At 29.4% G+C, this 23,560-nt stretch overlaps 1 protein-coding gene across 4 annotated transcripts in view; it reads left to right on the plus strand.

The window, feature by feature from the left end:
* Positions 1-23,560, plus strand: part of LOC107445775 (rho GTPase-activating protein 45) — a 233,965-nt gene that overhangs the window by 103,573 nt on the left and 106,832 nt on the right. For all 4 annotated transcript variants that reach the window (XM_087163600.1, XM_087163599.1, XM_087163598.1 and 1 more), the window contains exons 2-3: positions 17,279-17,576; positions 23,416-23,559. In XM_087163600.1, coding sequence (XP_087019726.1) covers positions 17,327-17,576; positions 23,416-23,559 — 394 coding nt within the window. In that variant the 5' untranslated portion in view covers positions 17,279-17,326. The remainder of the gene's footprint in view (positions 1-17,278; positions 17,577-23,415; position 23,560) is intronic.

Here is a 23,560-nt window from a genome sequence, read left to right on the forward strand (position 1 = left end):
ACAATGATGGGTATATTTTTATTCGATGCAATTTTATTTCTTGAAAAATCTAACAAAAAGATAACTAATAGTCTAATATTTTCCGCTTGCGGTGAAAAGACGAGCCTCGCAATTCAATATGCTCTTTTTCACAAAATCACCGTCGACGAGCTGTATACGTCAGCAGCACTTTCCATTGAAATGAACTGGAAGTTAAACATTTTAAATTCTTTGTTCTATACTTTTTAGAATGAAAATTTCAAACTTCTGTTGCTTTTCGTTTTGTGTTTAACATCAAAGAATAATGACAGGTACTTTTTCATGCTATACAGTTTTGTTTCGTGGAAAAATCTCACGTAAAAATGACTAATGTTTAACGCCTGCATTAGAAAGACGAGCCACGCATCTCAAGATGCTTGTTTCATAACATTACCAATGACCTACTGTATGTGTCAGCAGTCAATTCTCCCAGAAATAAAAAAAAATCGTTAATGGTTCGTATCCCAAAAGTGGAAAAGATTGCAGTAATTTCTGTAAGCAAAAAGCAATTTCTGTAAGACATCGAATATTTAACGCTTCGTAGTCAGATACCGTAACTGTTTTGGTGCGTGCATCTGTAAATTTCTTCCATAGCAAGTGATTACATTAATTAGTTAATAATGTTAATTAAATTATAAGTAACAATACTGATAAAGTAATGTTCATAATTGTGTATTATAAATAATATTATTTTTATTTATATTTAACCAAAAAAAAATACTTCTTAACTCTTCAAAACCTCAATTTATATATTTTTTAAGTTTTTCTCACCATATCGGGTTATGATTTTGATTGCACGCGATCATGCATGGGGTAAATTAGTATCTTTTATTTGTACAATATCATTTTATTTTGCCAGATTCTTTTTTCTTTTCATAGATTTCTAACGCTACTTGGGAATCAATTAGCTTTTTTAAATAACTTAAGAGTATAGTATTAGATCTCATTGAGTATTATTTAAAAAAACGATTAAATTTTTTTCATTAAAGTTTTAGAGAATGATACAGGTATTCATCTATAAATTCAGAACATGATATATAATGCCAAGTTTTTGTAAAAATTTCAGAAAAAATTATTATTTATGATAGGAATGAGCAACCTGCGGACTGGGGGTCAAATGCGGTTGCTGGACGAAAAGTAATATTTAAAAAAATTATGATTGTTCGTCAAACTAATTTCAATACTTTTGAATCATTTTAGTCTAAAAAAACTGAATAATTTTTTTCTCGAATTAATCAGAGAATTTATAACAATAAAATTCCAAAATGCAAAATTCAAGTACAAAAATACCATAATATTTTTCAAATTTTTTAAGAAGATCAAAACATGTTTAAAACATCTGCTAAGATTAATTTTAAAATTAAACTCGCAATTAGTTCATATACAGTAAATAATAATCATAAAGAAATTACTAAAAAAAAAAATTCTATAATTTTAAGTTGCAACAGTAAATATCGCAAGTTTTCAGTTATTTTATCAAGTTAAAAGTTTATGTTTAATTAATACTGTTTAATAATAATGTTTGTAGAAGACGAAACGTGGACAAAAGTGCACACACTGTAAAAAAAAAAAAAGGTGTTAAATTTACGGAAATAAACTGCCTGCTGGTGTGCCGGTATGAAAACATTTATTTCACAGGAAAAAAAAATTAAAAAAAACAAAAAAAAAACAGATGTCTGTTTTTAAGGCAGATAAATACAGTTACTTTAATAAACAAATTCTATAAAATAACTATGTCAGCATTGTGGTCGATGCGAGCCGAAAGCAGCATTTATACGCTTTCGTGAATGCTCGAGCGCTTTGTTACCTGCATTACCATAGCTTTAGTGCCTCAGTGAGAATAATGTTTTTTTTTTTTATCTTTGAAGTTTCATTTATTGAAATAATATTTAAGTGTAAAAACTTTTAAATCTAGTGGCCCATCAGTATAAATATTGCTTGACAATTTAATTTACCAAAGAATTATATCTAAAGAAATATAATAATCAGTTAGAAAATCAATTTGACAACTTACTCGAAACGCAGTTTTACTTATACAATGTTCAAAACCATAAAGTAATTTCTGAAAAAATAAAAGCGCGTAAGGAAAATAATCGTAAAATGATACGAAAAAAAGGTAAAGTTTTCGTACGGTAAGTAAAACTGCATGACAAAAACTCGAATATGAGCTGGCGTTTTAATCTTAGCATGAAAAACAGATAAATACCGTTTTGTCATCAAAACAGCTTTAAACCGTCAAATATACAGATAAAGCCCGTAAAAAGAATGGGAATTTTTAATAGCGCACTTTTATTATTTCAAACATATTAGACACATGATTCGTAAATAAATATAATTTGTGATACTTAGTCTTATATTTTTCTAAATCAATTAGTGTTACTCTTAATTAACATGTTGAATACCATGGGAATCACCGGTGTCCGGGACTGAGTTTGATCGTAGCGCCACGGGGGTCACCGGTGACCGGCGAAGCCAAGATTATTATAAACACATAATTCGAGTAAATTTTTAATTTTTTTTGTATTGTTATCGTTACTAAAATGGTTTGAAGAAATTAATGCAATATAGAAAACACAAAAATAGTTTTATTTATATACTCAGCTCTTGACAAATTGCTCTTGACAGCGAATAAATATTTTCAAGAGGTAGTTTATTAATTGTGATTCTTGGTTTAATAATCTCTACCACTATTACAATTTATCTACCACTATTTCTAAACAATTCGTAGGCTTATATAATTCACCACTTTTTTGAGATATGCCATGCGCAAATTCTATTGTATTTAATAAGCAATATTTCTCTGATAAAATATATTTACTGCATTTTCTCCAAATATGTAATTTTATCATGTATCAAGGTATGATTTACCTATATTCATCAATTATGTCTTTCATTTTTCAAAAATCAATGTTGTACAAATCAGATCATGTTTTATCTTTATTTTTAATTTAAGTCTACAATCAATATTTCTAATGTTATGTAAAAACGTCAATTTGTCATTTCGAATTTTTTCATTGTTTTATTATTTCACAAGCAAACGGCTTGAATTTTTGTATGGCTACCACAATGTTTGCCAAATCAATGTATTTTACCTTACTGTATATAATTTAATGATGAATGGGATGGGGGGGCGCTTTGCGGCCCAGGTGCCCAGTTTATTTAAATAAAGAAAGAAAGAGATATGCCATGCTAAACCTTCAAAAAAACTAGCAAAATCTGTCTAATATTTGCAAATTTAGTTTACAGTTATTTACAGTTTGACCAGACGGGCAAGCCGTGTAAAATTAGCGTGACTTTCGACGCGTTAATTAAGTAATAAAGTGAATTTTAATTCATATATAAGCTGAATTCATTGTGACCATCAAAATTTGTTTTTGTAGCTCTCCTACAAAAAAATAAAAGTTCTGCACCTATATTTTAAAGATTCAAAAACACGAATAATTATTTAAATGACATCTCTCATATTTTATCAAAACGTATATCGTTCAAACAAAGAGCCATTGAAAACATCCATTGAAGTAAAAATGAACGAAACCTAAAAATGAACGGATGCTGGTTGGTGTTCCGTGCCCTATTTTTAGCCTATCTGTCATTCACTAGAACTCAGCCAGTAGCTAGTTTTTAATGGGATGGAAGTGATACGTTGCCCCCGAGAAATAGCCGATGTCCGTTTAATTCTTCTCAGATGGGGAAAGAGTGCTCTATTTTGTGTCGCGATATACACAACCATAATGATAGCGATCTTAAATTATATAAATATGACATCAACGTCCATTTTAGTATTTTATCAAATGAGAAAGGATATCAGTATCCTAAATATTCTGTTTCATTTATCTCTCATTTGCTTTTGAGCTATACCCGAAAAATTGCTTTCTGTTTAACCCTAAACTTCTCTGTTTGTTGTTTATGTTATTTATCAAAATATTCTTCGTACATAGCTTTTATTTTTGCATGTTATGCACTTATTAGATTTTTGGAATATAAAATTCTTCAAAATCATAAAATATATTTTTTATTTATTTTTTAAAATATGCATATTTATAATGTCTTGAAAAGAAGACATAATTATGTAGACATGATATTAACTTTCCTTTTAGTATTTTACAGGACAGGTAGATTATAAGTATCCCGAATATTCTTATTCATTATCTTCCATTAATATTCTATACTGAAATCATTATTTTTGCCCGATCCTAAATTTATTTTATTATTTCTTATTAAAATATATTTTATTTAACAAAAAAAATTTTTAACACAATATTTTTTATTAAACAAAATATTTTTTTTTTATTTAACAAAATATTTTTTATTGAACAAAATATTTCTTATTCAACAAAATATTATTTTATTTAACAATTATTTTTTATTTAACAAAATATTTTTTATTTAACAAAACATATTTTATTTATCAAATAGTTTTGAACTTAAATAATATTTTCGTGTTTTTCATGTATGCTGGAAATATTCCGGATCAAATTACGGTAAAAAGTAGTTCATGGTGCCGGTACTTTTCACCGTAAAATCCATTTTAACTGGAACATGTTAGTGAACAAAAAATAAAACATACCGTAATTTTTACAGTAAGTTCATTGAATCACTCTAATTAAATAAATGTTAGTGGAAAATTACGGTTTAATATTTTGCAGTAAAAATAGATTTTACGGATGATGCACCCAAAGTGCAGGTACTTTATAGAATAATTTTATTTGTAATTTCTTACTGTGTACACATTAAGTTTTTGGGGCTCAAAAATCTTGAAAATTACGTAATCGTTTTTTTTTTAAATAATTAGATTATTTCTCATTGAAATAGTAAAAAAATATGATTATGAAAACATGATATTAACTTTCTTTTTAGTATTTTACCGGGCACGATATCAATATATTGAATGTTCTATTTTATTTGTCAATTCTATTTATTATTCTATTTCATTTGAGTTTGAGCCATATCCAAATAATTGTTTTCTTTCTATCCCTGTCTTATTTATTTTCTTATTTATTTATTTATTGGTATTGATTATCAAAATTGATTACGTTAACAGCATTGTGAATTCATATTTTTACGTATTACGTATTCGTATTTACATTTTAGATATTACGAATTATGTTCTCTGGGTATAAAAGTTTTTTTAATTTTAAATATAGTTTATTGCTTAAAAAATAATGATATTACTTTTTTCGAAGTGTAAAGAAAATTTGATTACGTAAATATGACATCAACTGCCGTTCTAGTATTTTATCGGATTAAAAAAGATCGTAAATATTGTATTTCATTTATTTTTCATTTGCATTTAAGTTGTATGCGAATAATTGCTTTCTACCTGATGCTAAATTTCTCTATTTTTTATTATTTATTTATCTGTTTTATTTGTCAAAATATCTCATTTGTTAAATAGCTATCTAGTTTTGAAAACTAATACTGTTTTTTGCAATCTCTGTTTTATACATTAGGTTTTGTACACACAAGCGTTTAAAATTTTAAAATATATTTTTTCGTTATTTAAGGAAAGATAATGATAGTACTTCTCTTTCCAACAATAAACTTATCTATTACTTATCTAAATATTACTTATCTAAACGTTCATTTTAAAGTTTTAACTGGAAAAGATTATATCTCTATCCTAAATATTCTATTTTATTTATCTTTCATTTGTATTTCAGCTTTATCCAAATAATTGCTTCTGTTTGGCCTTGAATCCTTTTATTATTTTTATTACTATTATTCATTTACTTGTATTATTTGTCAAAATACCTTCATCCTAATATTTTCAAAAAAAAATATTTTTTCATTCATAGGATTTGGCACATAAAAATCTTAAAAGTTTTGAGATATTTTTATTGTTGAAAACAATAATAACATCCTCTTTTAAATGGTAGAAAACAATTCACTTAATTTTGAGTTTCGGTCATATTCTTTTTCTTACATCTTGAGATTATGAATATTTCTCTATTATAATTTTGTCGTGTTTTTCTTTCAAACTTCTCGTGTTATGCATATATTAAAAACGATACAAAATTAATGTGGAATTAGGAATATCTTTTTACAAGGTATATTGATGTTAATTGCGTTCATAAAATTAATTTTTCTAACTTTGATATGTGATTTTTTTTTTAAAAAACAGAAGGAAAAAATTTTCATTTTGGAAATCGTTAAAATGTTAAGTTTAAACAAATAATGCTGAATAAAGCATTATTTATTAAAGCAAATTTAGCTATATCGAAAATTGCAAAAATATTTTTTTTCTTTTCTTTTCTTTCTTTCATTCTTTAATTCATTTCATTTTGTTTCATTTTCGCTTAAATTTTTCCCCAACTGTTTAACGACGATTATGAAATAAAATAGAAAGCTTGGATTTTACAATTAACCTACTACACACACTGTTTCGCCCAGTTGCTGAATTTACTTTATTTTTCCTTAATTCTGCAGAAAGCTATAAAATCTTGCGAACAAATATTTTTTTGCTCCATTACCTCTTAACCCTTTCGCGCCGACTGTCACAAATACGTGACAGCATAAAACCGTATCAATCAGGGTAAAAATATAAAACTGGTAATCAAAGTATTTCTTTAGCAGTTTATTTGTGGGCGGAGTTATAATAGTTTGATTTATTTAATTCACCAATACTTTGTTCAAAATAAAACTATTTAGTTATACTTTGAATTAACATTGATTATATATATGATTAAACTAATAATAATTAAAGTAAAAGCAAAGTAAGTCTGTCAAACTAGCAACGACTACATTTAAGTTACCGTTTTTTATTTAATTACAACTTGATTCTGATTTTGTACGAATGCTTTTCTGAATCGCCCGTCCCCAAGGGGTTAATCAATATACCTTTATTTTATTTCTTTTACTTATTCAAACCAATGAACTGTTTATCAATAAACATTCAAAGAAAAAATTGATCCAGATCCCTGTAATCAATTTCCAAGCAGACTTCCTCTCTATTTTTGCTGCTGCCATTGAACGTAATTAGACTGGTCACCTTGCCCCATTGATAAAGACACACAGAACGAAAGAACAAAAGAAAGTTTAAGAAGTGATGGGGAAATCAGATAAATCCATTGTTCCAAGTGTGCTGCACGACTTCACAAAGGAGGATGCTCCCAGTTAATGGAGATCGAATACAATCCCCCCACGTCATTAAGGGAACTGCAAGTATTGGGATTAGATGCCCACATTCCAAGAAAAACAAACGGAATTTTTTGTTTTCAGTTGTGTAAAACAAGAAGTTGAAGTTTTCATGCATAAAATAACAGCATTTTTTTTTTTTGGAGAAAGTCTTTACCTCACAAGTCTTAGACCGGAGTTTGAGTGCCCGGTTTTAATGACAGATTTCCGATCCTGTCTCAGTGGTTCGAAATCTATATCATTAAACAGAAACTCTAAACTGTGCGGAATTATTAATTTCTTGATATAGAAACGATCCTTGATTGCACAGTAAATAACAACTCGCAACGGAATGTTGACAGAGATGCCAACTGCTCCGGACAGACCAAAATAATTTTAAAAAAACGGTAAATAGTAACTACAAACTAAATTTTGCAAATATTTGACTACTTTTGCTTGCTTTTTAAAAGGTATAGCGTATTATAAGTACTATAAAGTGGTGAATTGTATAAGCCTACGAATTGTTTAGAAATAGTGGTGGATAAAAATCTACTAAATTGAATTTATTAAACCAAAAATCCACAATTGAAAATACCACTTTAAAATATAAATTGGCTGTCTGGAGCAAGTTGGCATCTCTGGGTATAGCATGACATATCTACTATAAAGTGGTGAATCATATAACCCCACGAATTATTTGGAAATAGTGGTGGATAAAAATCTAATAAATTGAATTTATTAAACCAAGAATCACAATTGATAAACTGCCACTTCAAAATATATATTTGCTGTCCGGAGCAAGTTGGCATCTCTGTGTTGAAGACGTCTAAGACACGTCAATTATTGTTTTGACATACGAAACAAATGACGTCTCCCAGACGTCTTCGTATGTCAAGAGGTTAATATAACATCCTTAAATGCTTTCAAAACCAGTAGAAGTAATGTTCGGTTGTTGGAAAACATGGTGTGGTGTTTGATTTTATTCCTCCTTTTTGATTCGTAATGTTCTATCTTGTCGATTAAGGATTCGGAATCCACCACTATCTTAATATAAAACAACGGCTGTTTCAAAGAAGTCTACGCATTCTACGGAAGTCTGCAGAGAAGTCTACGCATTGTTGGGTGATTGGTGCAGATACTACTGACATCAGATATCCTGGGCTAAATTTTTACGCCATGCGCCCATTAGTTTTACTCTAGTGCGATGTTAACAATCGAATCGGATCAATTTCATTTATTAAGTATTGAGTACCTACATATTAATGTTTTATGTAAAGAAGAGTAAGAGTTTGCCCTTTGTTTTTATTCATTAATGCTCACATGTTAATTGCAAAAAATTGATAAAGTTCATTTTTGAAAGAATAACTTTTCATGTTAAATGTAAACGTGGTTTTTATCATCTTTCAGTAATTAATAAACTCAAAAGATTTCATTTGATTGCATTTTGTATTATGAATTGTATTATGAATTGTATTATGAATTGTATTTTAAAAAGTAATAAAATGTGTTTTATGCCACCAAATACCTTAATATCTTTTTAAATATAAAATGTAACAAAGCTTTGTAAATAAATTAAATAGGAAAATGTATAGGATCACTTAGCTTTAAATATTTATTTCACAACATGTTTATATTTTCTCGCAGCACAAACTATTTTAGAAACGTAAAAAAGTGCAACAGTTTTAAAATTTACAATGTACAAAAAAATTTTTAAAAAAAAACTCGAAATGATTTATTTACCCCTTTGTTGCTCGTAAAAATTATCACTTCTCCCCTTTTTAAAGCATTTTTTACGCTTCTAAAAGGTATCACATATGTTGCAAAAAACGTTTGAAATTGTTTCAAGTGCAATACCTAATTAAATATTCAGATACTAACTTTTCAAGATAAAATTATGCAGATAAAAAAATTGTGCAAAATGGTTAGAATTAAAAGGATATATGTACCGTTAGCTTTTAATTTTTAATTTCAGTTCAGCTTATAGCTCAGTTTGTTACAGCTCTTCGTTGCCATCGCGAGGAAGAACTTTCATCCGTTTTAAGACCGCATCAAAAATAAACTCTTTATATGATATTTTGAACAATTAAAATAGATCGTATGCTATATTAAATATTCTTTATCTACAAATGAAGCATGCCATACAGCTGTCGTTAAAATACAGTTTAATGACCGATGTCTATGATCTCCCGGATATGACTAACTGATAGAAAAGTCTCAATCTCAATAAAATGATTCAGAACTTACTTCCTACTAATGCATGCCTAATACTTTACAATAGCATTGCATGCAGCTTGTTGTTTGCAAAAAAAAATTATGCAAATGAATTATTTTTTTCAAATGAATAATAATAAAGGAAAATCAGGAAACGGCCATTTCATATTTAATTTATTTCATATTTTATCTCACGGAAATATTCATGATTAATGCCCTGAAGTTCATGATCTAAAAATTAATTCAAAAATGCTGATATTAAATCAAAACTTTTCATGAAAATAATTAATTAAAATTGTCATTTGTTTTGATTAGAGATGGGCATTCGTCACTTAGAATATCGAATAAAGACTGATGAATAATTATTTAAAATCTTCATGAAAAATGAATAAAAAGTTATTCATTAGTCCAAAAATATTTTGAATTAGGAATAATTCACTTATCACTTTTAGTCTTTATTCCTTATTCATTAGTCAATAATAAATTCAAAATGAATTATTTCTTGAAATACTGCTCAGCAGATTTTTAAAGACTACAATTGTAATTGACTACAAATAAAAAGTACTATTTGTAATCGTGATTAAGAATAGTCACAGTTATAAGTAACAATAATTTCTGATAACGAAATTAATTATAATTAATTATAATTTAGGATAACGAATGAAGGCTAATGAATAATTATTTAAAATCTTCATGAAAAATGAATAAAAACTTATTCATTAGTCCAAAAATATTTTGAATTCAGAATAAATCATTTATCACTTTTAGTCTTTATTCGTTATTCATTAGTCAATAATAAATTCAAAATTAATTATTTCTTTATATACTGCACAACAGATGTGGGTGCACACTACAATTGTAATTGACTACAAATAAAAAGTACTATTTGTAATCGTGATAAAAAGCAGTCGCAGTTATAAGTAACAATAATTTCTGATAAAAAAATATTCACCTTTTGTCGTGATTACACATAATCATAACCACTTGTATTGAGAAATTACGATTGTTTTTTACCTTGATTACCAAAAATCATAACTACTAGTAGTTGATTACTATGCCATTATTTTCTGTAATTAATTAATTTTGCAAACTATTACTGTAATCGGTGCTCAAGTTTCAATGAAAGGGACATAATATTTTCAGTTTGCTCCGATTATTTTAGCAATTATTGAAAGAAATTAATCAAGAGTAATAAATTTATTTATTAATCATTATTCAAACATTTCTATTAATTTGCATAATGAATATTAAATAATGACTAGACTTGAATATGAATAATCATTCAGAATAAATTTATTCTGATTAAAATTAGTTATGACTAAAATGTCCTTGAATGGTGCCCATCTCTGGTTTTGATTTTTTGCAAAAAATTAAACACCATAGTGAAAAGAATCCATTTTAGAGTAAAAAGTAAGTAATAAAGGTCATAAGAATTTTACTTTAATGCATTTTATTCAGTTCATATTTGTTTTTCTATTAAATAAATTTAATTACATGATTTTAATTACATGTAATAGAATCAATTATTTTCAATATATTTGTTACGTAATTTTAATTTTTTTAAAGTAGAAATTAAGCTTTTTATATTGAAAATTATTCCTTTTTTTGTTGAATAAATTTAACTATAGTGGAGATATAATTGTAAACAACAAATCATTTTAGGTGTATTTATATTTTTTCTATTGTTAAATAATTTCAATTATAACGACATACAATTAGGTACAACATACAATTAGGTACAACAATTAGAATTGTTATACAAAACTATTAGGTACAACATACGATCACATTTTTCTGTGCGTTTTGTATTTGTACAGAATCGAAATATTTTTATAAAGTTGAATAAATTTTCTTATAATAAAGACGAGAACAAACTATTATTTGTCATAGCACTTGTGCTCTGTTTCGCTTGCAAATAGAACAACTGAAAGTTGCAGTTGGTTTTAATTTTCTTAAAGTGAAAGTTAACCCTTTTATAATGAAAATTATTATTTTTTTGCTATCGGAAATGATTGAAAGTGATAGTAATTTTAGCTTGCTTTTCATATCTTTCCAGTGTTAAAATTTTTGTCTTTGTTTTATATAAATTTAATTATAGTTGAAAAACATCTGCGTTTAACTAGTGATAAAAATTTCTTCTTTCGCATTTCATATTTTTCCAGTGTTAAATAAACTTAGTTATAGTAGAATGAAATTTCTTTCTATTTAGGACAAGAGCAATATTTTATATTTCATAACAATTGTGCTTATTTTCAATTGTGATAAAATAAGATTGTAATTAGTTTTAGTTTTCTAACGTAGAAATCAAGCCTTTTATAATCAAAATTTTCCTTTTTTTACTCTAGAAAAAAAATAGCAGGTGATAAAAAAAAAATTTCCTGTGCATTTTATATTTTTTCAGTGTTGAATTTTTTCTTTCCGTCTTACGTAAATTTATATTATAGTAGTAAAATAATTACGTTTAACTGGCAAGAAAAATTTCGTTTTCTGTGTGTGTTTTTTTTAAAAAATTTTCCAATGTTTAATTATTTTTTTGACGTAGAATACATTCAGTCACAGAAGAAAACAATTGTGTATAACAGATGATATTTTTTCTTGTGCGTTTATATTTTCCAATTTTGCAATATTTCATTATTTTTTTCGTGTTCTTGACAATACATTTTTTTTTCATTTATTTGCATGTGTTGAATAAATTTAACTATGATGGAAAAGTAATTGCGTATAACTATAACAAACGATCGTTTTTTTGTGCATTTTTCCTGCGTGCAATATTTTTTTTCGTGTTGAATAAATTTAAATATATTGGAAAACGCGTGTCAATTACGAGTTTTCATACACTATCAGAAGAAAATTTTTACTTTTGACGATTCAGCAATCCTTGAGCTGTATTTCGTTAACTTTGAGAATCAATTCGTCACAAAATTACAAGATTTGTGATGAAATATATGACGAATAGCTCTCAAATATGTGACGAAAATGTTTCTTCAACTGAATGAAGACTGAAGGATCGAAAATAAAGTTTCGGGAATAAGCCACCCGGCAGTTCAAGGAGTTAGCATTGTACCAGGAAGATCCCGGGTTCGAATACCGCTTAGGGTATGAGTGTAATTTATCTCTCTGTTCTATATTCCCTTTTTATGTTATTGGAGGGACTTGATCCTCTTATTTGGTGCCCCTGATAAAGCAATCAGAAGAAATTTTTGTACATTAGGCACTATGAGGAATTTTTTCTTCTTTTTTTTTTGGAAAAAATTGAATGATGAAATGTTTCTTTAATTTTTTCGAATTTCGATTCCTCGAAGAAATAACTATAGTTATTTGGTTACTTTGACGAAATTTCTGTTCGGGGTGCATACCAGGAAATGGTTTCGTCAAAAACAAAGAAGAAAAAAATAGAATGGCAAAATGTTGTCGAAATTCGTTTCCTCGATGAAGTAACAATAGTTATTTGGTCAGTTTGACGAAATTTCGGCTCGGGACGCATACCAGGAAACGGTTTTGTCAAAAACAAAGAAAGAAAATAGAATTGCGAAATGTTATCAAAATTTGTTTCCTCAAGGAAGTGAGGATAGTTATTCAGTTTAACGAAATTTCTGTTCGGAGCGTATACCCGGACACGATTTTGTAAAAAGCTGAAAATCGAAAATTGAATGACGAAATGTTTCCTTAATTTTATCGAAATTCATTTCCTCGTAGAAACGATATGATAGTTATTAGGACCGTTTGGCGAAATTTCTGCTCGGGGCGTATACCAGGAAACGGTTTCGTCAAAAACAAAGAAAGAAAGTAGAATAGCGAAATGTTGTCGAAATTTGTTTCCTCGATGAAGTGACGATAGTTATTTGGTCAGTTTGACGAAATTTCCACTGGGAGCTTATACCAGAAGACGATTTTGTCAAAATTTAAAAATAAAAAATTAAATGACGAAATGTTTCCATAATTTTAACGAAATTTGTTTCCTCGTAGAAACGATGATAGTTATTTGGGCCGTTTGACGAAATTTCTGCTCGGGGAGTATTGCAGGAAACGGTGTCGTCAAAAACGAAGAAATTTTCGTGACATTTGAGTATCCATTTTTTAAAGAGTATTTATTAACTAATTGCAAAACTGAAATCCAAACTAAAATGCTAGCTATTTCAAACCATTTAAAATCCTTTAACTCTCTATGCATATCAAGAATTGAAAATCCACGAAGAAGAAACTCTTCATCTGAATATTCATCTTTTTGCCACATGTTTCTTCCTGGGTTAAAAAAAAATGTTTGCTGCTGAGTTAATTTTAGTCTCCAGGTCATCAAAACTGCAGTTGTAAGATTAACGGTGCCAGCTGTTTTCCTTTACATATATGTATTTTTTTTCCTATGGCACCAGCGTCGGCGTTCTTTTCGAAGGTTGGAATTTATTCTCAAGGTTTTTAATGAATGCAAATCAAAGGGTTCTAAAATTCGTTTGTAGATATGTAAACATCTTTATTTGCAATTTAAGTAGCCAAACGGAAACAATTTATAATGTAATATCATAATTTTGTATATCTATAGTATAGTGCAGCTGTTCCTAAATGGTGTTCCACGGAACTCTAGGGGTTCCGTAGAAAGGTAAAAGGGGTTCCGAAAATTAGAACCTTTGTTTACCTCACAGTAATGGTTTCTGAAACCTTATTTATATTTAGACCTAATTGGTAATCTATTGTTTATTGATTAGTTCAGTTGTCTTTATGAAATTATTTTAAGTAAAATGCTAATGAAAATAAATATAAATTTTTTGTTTAAAAATATGTTATTTCTCTAATAGCAATATCTAGTCTAGAACATATTATGAAAAGATCCTTCATTTATGAAAAATTGTATTAATATTTCCCATCGCGCTTTTCAGATAAAAATAAATTAACTGTATTCGTTAATAGGGAAACATGTTTTATTGCTAACCGTTTTCTACCTTTATCGGTACTGATAAGTTCAATTCCGACTTCTTACGCTATATGATAATTCTCACATTACGTCAGTACTCAAGAATCTGTGCTAATAAGTTTAATTCCAACTTCTTATGCTCGATAGAATTTTCATTTTTTTTCTTTTTAAATTAATATTGTAATTACTAAGTTTCAAATTAAATATTTCTATTTTTGCGTAATTAGAATTAAAGATATTTCATTTACAATTACTATAACACAGTTAATTTTCTTATAATTTAACCATTTTTTTTAAAGTAAAAGTTAAATTGATAAATGCAAAAATCTTTTTCGCAATATACCATTAAAAATTGCCATAATATTCATTCGAGAAATATTTATGTTCACCTAATTATAAATGTATATCTATAAAATTTATAGTATAGAAAACTTCCTTTCCTAAAACCTAAGAGACCTAACATTTACCTACTAGTTGCCCAGAAATTCTATAGAATGATGACAAAAGATGAGCAATCAAACGAGTCAAATTTCAAAGCTGACTGTGTGTTTTTTCTCTTTTTTAATAATTCACTCTTGTAAAATACCTAGCCGTCAACAAGAAAGGGAGGTTTTAAAAGGTAAATGTAGATAAATGTAAATATCCTCTTCTTCCTGCATTTCAGGGACATTTGTGAAATTCACCTTCAATCAACCTAGTGGAAATTGAAAAGAATACAAAACACTTTTTTTTCTTCTCATTTTTCACATTCATACAAATTCACTGCGATCGTCAGGATGTAACAAAAACCTTCTTTTTTTTTCAGTTTTCCTACTTGTTTTTGATAAGCATCGCGTATACCTTCTTTGTTAAAACGTGTTTCTCATTGGGATGTGGAAAAAAAAGGAAAATGTGTGTAGGGGTGGGATACAAGCACTTTTGTTTTCTGTGGGAATTTCATTATGTTGCTTCCTCTATTTCAATATCCCATAGTAGTTCAGTAGGTTATTGTAGTATGTGTTATTCTTTTTATAATCATTACATGCCAAAAGTAAAATTCTAGACAGGGTATTTATAGATTGGTAAAAAGTCACTATTGAAAATTAAAATCTATAAATCGTTCATTTTGACAATATTTATATATTAACGTATCTAAATGTATTAAGCTGTACAACTCAACTACTATGGTGTATGAAGGATATATTTTTTTATTTTATAACCGTCGTTGAACAGCCGAACCAATTTTGGGTTTAAGGCTACCAATGTTCAACTCCGTAGCCTTGTAATGTTGAACCCAATCCAGAAGACAAGGGAACTCATGGATCAAGTATTGGGAGAATTTTGCCATCGTGGAGGACTTTTTGATGGAGCGAACCCGCATTTGCCTTACTTGGAAAGGAAAACCACGAAAATATCCCATGTTCAGCCTGGGTAACCCATGATCCGTTTACCACTGAGGATATTTTACGTCAGCACTGTGGTCGATGCGAGACGGATGCGGAATTCCTATCTACCAGTCATCACTGAGGTTCGAACCCGGTTCACCTCATTGAAAGGCGAACGTCCTATCCCCTGAGCCACCACGACTCGTATAAAGGATATCAAAATAAAAATATAGCTACAACTGTAAAGGGTTATGTTAATTGTGAAAGTTTCACTATGCAATGTGATTAAGCATAAAAATGAGTCAGCTGATCAACGGCCGGTTATAAAATAAAATATGCAATGTGGAAGAGCCGCGGTGGCTCAGCGGGTGAAAAGCTCGCATCCCACTCAGATATGTCAGGTTCAAATCTCAGCGATGTCCAGCCGATTCGAATTCTGCTTCTGGCTGTCAACCACCACAGTACTAACATAAACAATGCTCAGAAGCAGACGAGTCATGGCTCAGAATTCCCTACCATCGGGCTAACCCCGGGAGATTTTTGTGGTTTTTCTTCTCCATGTAAAGTAAATGCGGATTAGTTTCATCAAAAAGTCTTTCGTAAAGGCTGATTTGTCCCACTGCTTGATCCAGGAGTTCCCTTGTATTCGGCATTGGTTTAAAAATTACAAGGCTACGAAGAGGAACATTGATAGTAGAAAACTCTAAAACTGTGTCAGCTGTTCAACGCCGGTTGTAAAATAAAATAAAATACAATCTAAGGTCGTAAAGCATAGAACAGGAAGTAAGGGCGCACATGCTTGGTAAAAATGGAGAGTACAATAAAGACGAATAAAAGGATGATTCTTGAAAACTTTACAACGAAAATGTAACCACTAGCTGAAAAGCAGGCCCTCTCGCAGCTCGCCATTTATTTTGCGACCCCACACTGAGTTGAGAAAGTTGTCTGTTTTGGCAAGTCATACCCTCCTTTATATTTCTAAACATTAATTTTATTACTTATTGTATTTTCGTTATTTTGCTGCTTGAAATGGTATGGTAAAAAATACTCAAAATTTAGAGAGACCATTTTGCTCTTCTTTTCTTTATATATTTTGTAAGTAACACTGATTTATAGGTTGTAACTAACAGTCGCCACCTGCCATCGGGCGACTAATTATCATCTGCCTGTCGTCACCCGATCGCCACTTATTTTGTCGAAAATGTACCATGTGTGCCTTAACATTATATCATTTAATAGATACGTAAATCTTATGAATATTTTATAATATTCTGAATATTACTTTGTTTCACGCTTGTTTCTTAAAATGCTTCTTTACTTTCGAAATTCGAAATAGATGTCCATATTTTGATACTTTTAAAAAAATCACACTAAATATCAAAAGTTTTTTTTTTTCCTTAGTCGTTTAAAATTTTGAGTTGTTGGAAGAGCCTCATGTTTTAAGAAATGGCCAATATTAAAGAAGCTACAACTGACCACAGGCCCCTAGCAAAATTTTCTAATTTTGCCTCATATTTATTTAATATGTAGGAAAATATGTTTATGGTTTTAGAAAATTTATTTCTATCACATTTTAATATTTTTTACTTAAGTAGTTTCATGTATTTCATATGTAATTTAAAAATCTTATTGCAATTTCACTTGCAATTTTTTTTCTTCTTTCCAGAGCTGTCCACCTGAAGAAATATACTCAGTTCGAAAACTACCACCTCGCATGGAAGGCGGTCACACTCCTGCCTCGGCACCTACAGGCGAGGTCATCCCTGTGGTGCAGAGCCGGAGTGCCAGTGGTGCCAGTGCCACCTCGGCTGCAGCCCGATCTCTCTCCATGAATTCCGTGAGCAGCGAGGGTTCAGCTGAAAGCCATGTTGTGGAGCAGGAAGATATAATCGTTCTCACGCATGATGTCAGGAGTTTCAAAGAAGCTCTAGGAAAACTTAGAAGAATATTCCATCCAGAAAGAGGTAATGCAATCACTCGTCGTTATATGCATTGCTTCATATAAATGCTTCCTCTAGTGGGCAAGATAATATTTTATACTTTTAAATTTAAATCTACAGCCTAAATAAACTCAAAAAACCTCGAAACATATTTTGTTTTACTGGTACCACCACCCCCCAGCAGTTTGGTGACAAGTTTATGGATTACTTTTTTTAGACTATCCAAGCATAAATCTACAGCATAAATAAACTCAAAACATTATTTTGCAAGGAATATACATAGGGACGAAATCTAGTTTTTATTGACATAATGTTAACTGGTCCCTCAAGCTTAGGTGTGGTCCTTGTGTATAAAGTAAAATATAACATTTAGGGTACAACAGCACCTAGGTTTTCTTCCTCATGTACAGAATGTGGGTTAGTTCTAACAAGAATTCCTCTACAATGGGAAATTTCTCAAAATACTTGATCCAAGGTCGGGACAGCCTTGTTGGTAGGGCATTGAACCCATGTCCAAGGGTTCGTGGGTTCGAGCCCCGCCGGCCGTGTAGTAAATGATGACTGATGCAAGTTAAATCTGTCGAGTCGCAAAGCCCTCTATGTTCTCATAATAAATGAATACCTCTGGGGATACTGATCCAGGAGTTCCCTTCTCTTCTGGATTAGGTTCGAAATTAAAAGGCTTCGGAGTTGAACAGTAGTAGTCGTAGACTCGAAATTGGGTCGGCTGTTCAACGATGGTTAACCACTAAACGGTTAACCATAAAAACCATTAAAAATGTGAAACCATTGACTTCTTAACTTTTAACTTTTAGCTACTATTAATCTTTAAGCAAAAAGGACTTAAAGTATGCCTCTTCAAAAAGAATACACGAACTGATGACGCTACTGAAAATGTGTTGACTATGGGGGAAAATATTAGTGAGTCAATGGGTTAAAGAAAAAAAGAAAACGGTCTTTAAAAAATAAGATAAGAAGATGGCCATTAAGAAAGAAAAAATGTAGTTTGACTTTTGTGCTTCAACAAAAATGATAAGCTAGTTCGTTATACCTGAAAAGCATAATTGCCTGCTAATATACCCTATATACACTTGTTTAAATTAAAATTAAAATTTATGCTTTTAATTATTGATATTGTTACCACAAAGTAAGTGCTATTGGAAGATTAGCATTTCTATTCCAATAGTAACGTATTCCTATTGGTCCATCTGTAACTGATTGCTCATTGATGGACAAGTAAGTGAAAGGACGTCAGCGTAAACTTCTCCATATAATGGCGCAACAAGACGCAAAAAGTTATTGCCTGTCCCAAATATTACCAGATCTAGCTTTATCCAGCAGACATTTCTCAAGTTCCTGTTCTTCTTTAAATAGTTAAATAAATTTAATTTTGATATTCATCACCCAGCTATTTGATTCTCTGAACTAACTCTTCCCGCTGAAGAATTGCTAATTTGGGTACGCCAAATTTTCTTTCAGCTTTTCTAACTCAGTTTGGTCACTTTTACGATCGCAACAGCTTCTTGCAGGTTCTTTAAAGGAGGATGCCTCTTTTTGTGTATCTCCCAGACATTTTTCTGCTACAGAAAGGCCCAAAAACATTAATTTTTAGTTAACATTAAACATGGTCATAACAAACTCATTACGGCGGAATGGCTCCCTATTCTGGTTTTAAAAAAATGGGTAATTATGACTTTATACGTTTAGGTAATAATAAAGACAGAAAATAATAATGAAGATTGGAGAAAAAAAAACACCATGGGCTTAGTTATAAATCGTTTTACCCGTATCGCAAAAAGCAGATTTGGTTCAAATCACTTTTAATCAACTTCGGACAAAACTGTTTTTCAAAGATGAGTACAATCTTTTAGAATTATTTGAATATTGCCTCAATATTGTTATTTAATAACTATTCTAAGGTTCTTGAAACAGAATATAATTTTGATAAAGCATATTTGCTTTAAATTTTTACACTGAATGAGTTTTTTAAAAATAGCGCTGATCACAATTTCCTCGTGGTTACAATTACCCTATACTAGACCCCAATAATTTTGATAATTATAATATATAATGAACATAGTAAATCATAAAATATAGCGATCATGACAATCTTTTGTAATCATAAAATTTAAAGCAATTTAAGTTCATTCGTCATTCATAGAAAACCCTTATCGTCGCGCACGCAAATTCACCCCAAAAACAATTTTTTCAAACAGTTTAAAAATTCCAATGCTTAATATTTATGCAATTAAGTCTATTGAAGTCTATTTTAGTGTTTTGAGTTAATGTAATTTGGATGGTGATTCAGTTTTGTTAAAATCTTGTGGCCTGTATGTATCTTGAGAAAATAAATATTTGGATCGAAATTAAGTAGCAAAATTGTAATGATCTAAAGAACTAAGAGGTTTAAATTTAAAAAATCGTAGATTTAATAGTTTATTTTGTTTTAAGCAATACCATAAAAATGAACACTGTTTAAAATTTTATCGCTCTGTATGCGTTATTTAAAAACTTGAGAGTGATTTTAAACAAAAAGACATTGACCTTGTCAGCAAAAACAAAATCTCAAAGTTCCTTTTCTTATTGATTTTTTTAACAAATTAAATGAACCTCTAATGATTTTGCGCGTGTATTTACATACTAGTTGAATCTCCAATGATTTTGTGCGTGGGTGTTTACTTATTAGTTGAATCTCTACAGATTTTTTTTTTGTATATATGTTTACTTATTAGTTGAATCTCTACAGATTTTTTTTGTGTATGTTTACTTATTAGTTGAATCTCTAAAGATTTTTTTTTGTGTATGTTTATTTATAAGTTGAATCTCTAAAGATTTCTTTGTGTGTGTGTTTACTTATTAGTTGAATCTCTAAAGATTTTTTTTGTGTGTGTTTACTTATTAGTTGAATCTCAAAGGAATTTTTTTTTGTGTTTACTTGTTAGTTGAATATCTAAAGATTTTTTTTTATGTGTGTTTACTTATTAGTTGAATCTCTAAAGATTTTTTTGTGTTTACTTATTAAATGAATCTCTGAAGATTTTTTTTTTTGTGTGTGTAGACTTATTAGTTAAATCTCAAATGTTTTTTTTTGTTTACTTATTAGTTGAATCTCAAATGATTTTCTTTTTATATTTACTTTTTTTGTTAAATCTCTTAAGATTTTTCTATGCGTGTGTGTGCGCACTGGTTATACCTCTAAGAATTTTTTTTGTGTTAGCATACTAGTAAAATCTCTAAGAATGTACTGAGGTTGGGCAAAAGTATGGAAACACTTCTCTAATAACTCTATGTAAAAAAAAAAATCTTTCTTTTGGTAGTAAATGTTTTGGAAAATTTTACATGGTGAAACGCTTGGCACAATTTAAAAGATCATACTAGAAGCTTATACAAATGATGTCTTATTTATCCAAGCAAAATTCGCATCCACAGAGAAGAGATTAATAACATTCTTTCTAGTTTCAATACCAAAAGTTTTCGAAACTTTCTGTAGGATTGCAATTGGCATATTAGAATTCTTTTTTTAATTAATAATGGTATTGAAAAAGGAAGGAGGCTTTTAACTTTTTAAGCTTATTTTAGTCAATACAAAGTTTGCATGAGTAAACAAGACCCTATATCTAATAGCTTCAGACATGATCTTTTAAACTGTGCCTACAGTTGTCCGACCCCTGTAATTGTGTTTAAATACAAATTAAATCTCTAAGAATGTTTTTTTTTTCATACTAATTAAATGTCTAAGAATTTTTTTTGTTAATCTCTAAGGATTCTTTTTGTTTTCATACTAATTAAATCTTGAGGATTTTTTTCATACTAATTAAATCTCTAAGAATTTTTTTTTTGTTTTCATACTAATTAAATCTCTAAGGATTTTTTTTTGTTTTTGTTTTCATACTAATTAAATCTCTAAGGATTTTTATCTATCAAAAATAAAGCTTTAAAATAAATTTTTTCTGTGCTTTAAATAAGTAATTTATAAGTTAGCTTAAATTTTTATAGCGTGTTATGCCTGCTTGAACGATACTTTTGTTTTGTACATAAGCTATGCATAGAAAATGTTCAATTGGTAACATAGAGTATAAAAGTAAATCAATACACAGTTTTGTACTGGTAATCATTGTTATCACAAACCAGAAAAATAATAATAATAATATACAAAAAACATTAAATTCTGAAAAATGAGAAATTTGTTTACATATTTTTAAATTTATAAAAATATTAATATTTCCAATTTTCTTACAATAAATTATTAATTGTTAATTGAGTATGATTAGGGCCCTATAAATTATGCGGAAATTTTTTAAAAATTATGCGGCTAGGATGCGGCGATTTTTAAAAATTATGCGGCAAGGATGCGGTGTCTTTTAAAAATTATGCATGCAGGTTGCGAATGACCCAGAAAACAATTGAAACTGAAAAAAAAAATCTCTTAAAAAAGTTCAACTTTCTTTCCTGCTTTAATAAAAATTTTTTTCAATGAATACAGTAAAGATTTCAACTAAATTACCTTCTTATGTATTGTACATCCATTTTCTACATCAGAACAATTATTAAAGTTTATTAAAATGAGAGAAGTTAGTCCAGAAGCTGCGCTTTCTTTCAAACTCTGTCTTTGTTTTGTGAAAATTTGGCCGTAGCAGGATACAGCTCTTTCACAGTCTACTGAATTAGGAAGCACTGAGAGCACTTGTCGTGCTTTTTTTGTAAGTTCTGGAAATCTCTCTGAGACTAGCTCTGAATTCCAGAATCTAATTAAGTCCTGGTTTGAACATTCTTTTACATATTCTTTGAAAGCAGCATACTCGAGTTTTATATCTTGACCACTCATTCCTGGAATATTCTTGAATACATCGTCGTCTTCAATATTGAGGTTGACTATTTGTTCTGGATCGAAAACTCGAGCAGCTTTCATGAAGTTTAATGCAGGTTGACTAAACTTGGGCTCGCGTTTTTTGAATACGTCTAGTTCTGGAGAGTAGTAGGTATTCAACTTTGCAATTGTTTTTTGAAACACTTCTTGAAGAAATACGTTGCGTGAATCTTTTCGTGAGTATGATGCCTGAGAATTACATCGAAGTTTAGACCGCAGATCAAAAATCTTATTGTAAGCTTTGTGAATAAATACACCACATGTTTCGAAAAAGAGAAGAGTATCTATTAATATCTGAGCGTGTTCTGCAATGAACTGAAAGTCTTTGCAAACGTCCACCTGTCCATAAAGATTCTTGGAATTGAAAAAGAAGATATTTTTCAATTGAAAAAAAACCCTTAAGGAGAAATTTATCTGGTAAATGAATACATTTTGCTGAAAAATAAAAACTATACAGATATGCTGCGCTCACGCGGAAAATTGTAAATTATGCGGATAATTGTGAATTATGCGGGTTTCCGCATCTTCCGCATCTTCGCATAATTTATAGGGCCCTAAGTATGATTAGAAAGCATCCAAAAAAAATTTATCCTGTTTATTTAAAATAAATTGTCCAAAGAGTACCGTGTCCTCTTAAAATGTACTCATTTCTCAGTCGAGTAGTTGAGAAAGTGAAGAAGGGGGAGGGGAAGCGTTCAACTTGACTTACGCTCTAGAAAGAACTTAACAAAAACTGGTATTTCATAAAAAATAAATAAGTAAATAAATAAATAAAAATATTAAAGAAACATTTAATTAAAACTTTTTTATTTACTGTTTACAATTTCCATCTTTTTTTTTTGTATGCTATTCTTAAGCATGCCATTTATTTACTGTTTATTTTTAATCATGTTTGAATTGAAAACGATCAATTTGAAACAAGCATGCAAATAAAAATTCAAATTACAGTATTTTTTTGAGACAAATAAGGAAAATGTTTATTTTTGAATCTTTCAGATAAAACAGAAACTATGCGCGTCACTTCCCATGAGCGATTAGGAGAAGTTCTCAGAATATTGAGGAGTATTCTAGAAAAATACCCGCCGATACAATCGACTGAGTTGTTAATGACCGCCGGTACTCTAATTCAACAAGTGAAAGG

The sequence above is a fragment of the Parasteatoda tepidariorum genome, chromosome 5 (genome assembly GCF_982258835.1).
Source record: "Parasteatoda tepidariorum strain Cologne lab strain chromosome 5, Ptep-v5.0, whole genome shotgun sequence".
Taxonomy (NCBI): domain Eukaryota; kingdom Metazoa; phylum Arthropoda; class Arachnida; order Araneae; family Theridiidae; genus Parasteatoda; species Parasteatoda tepidariorum.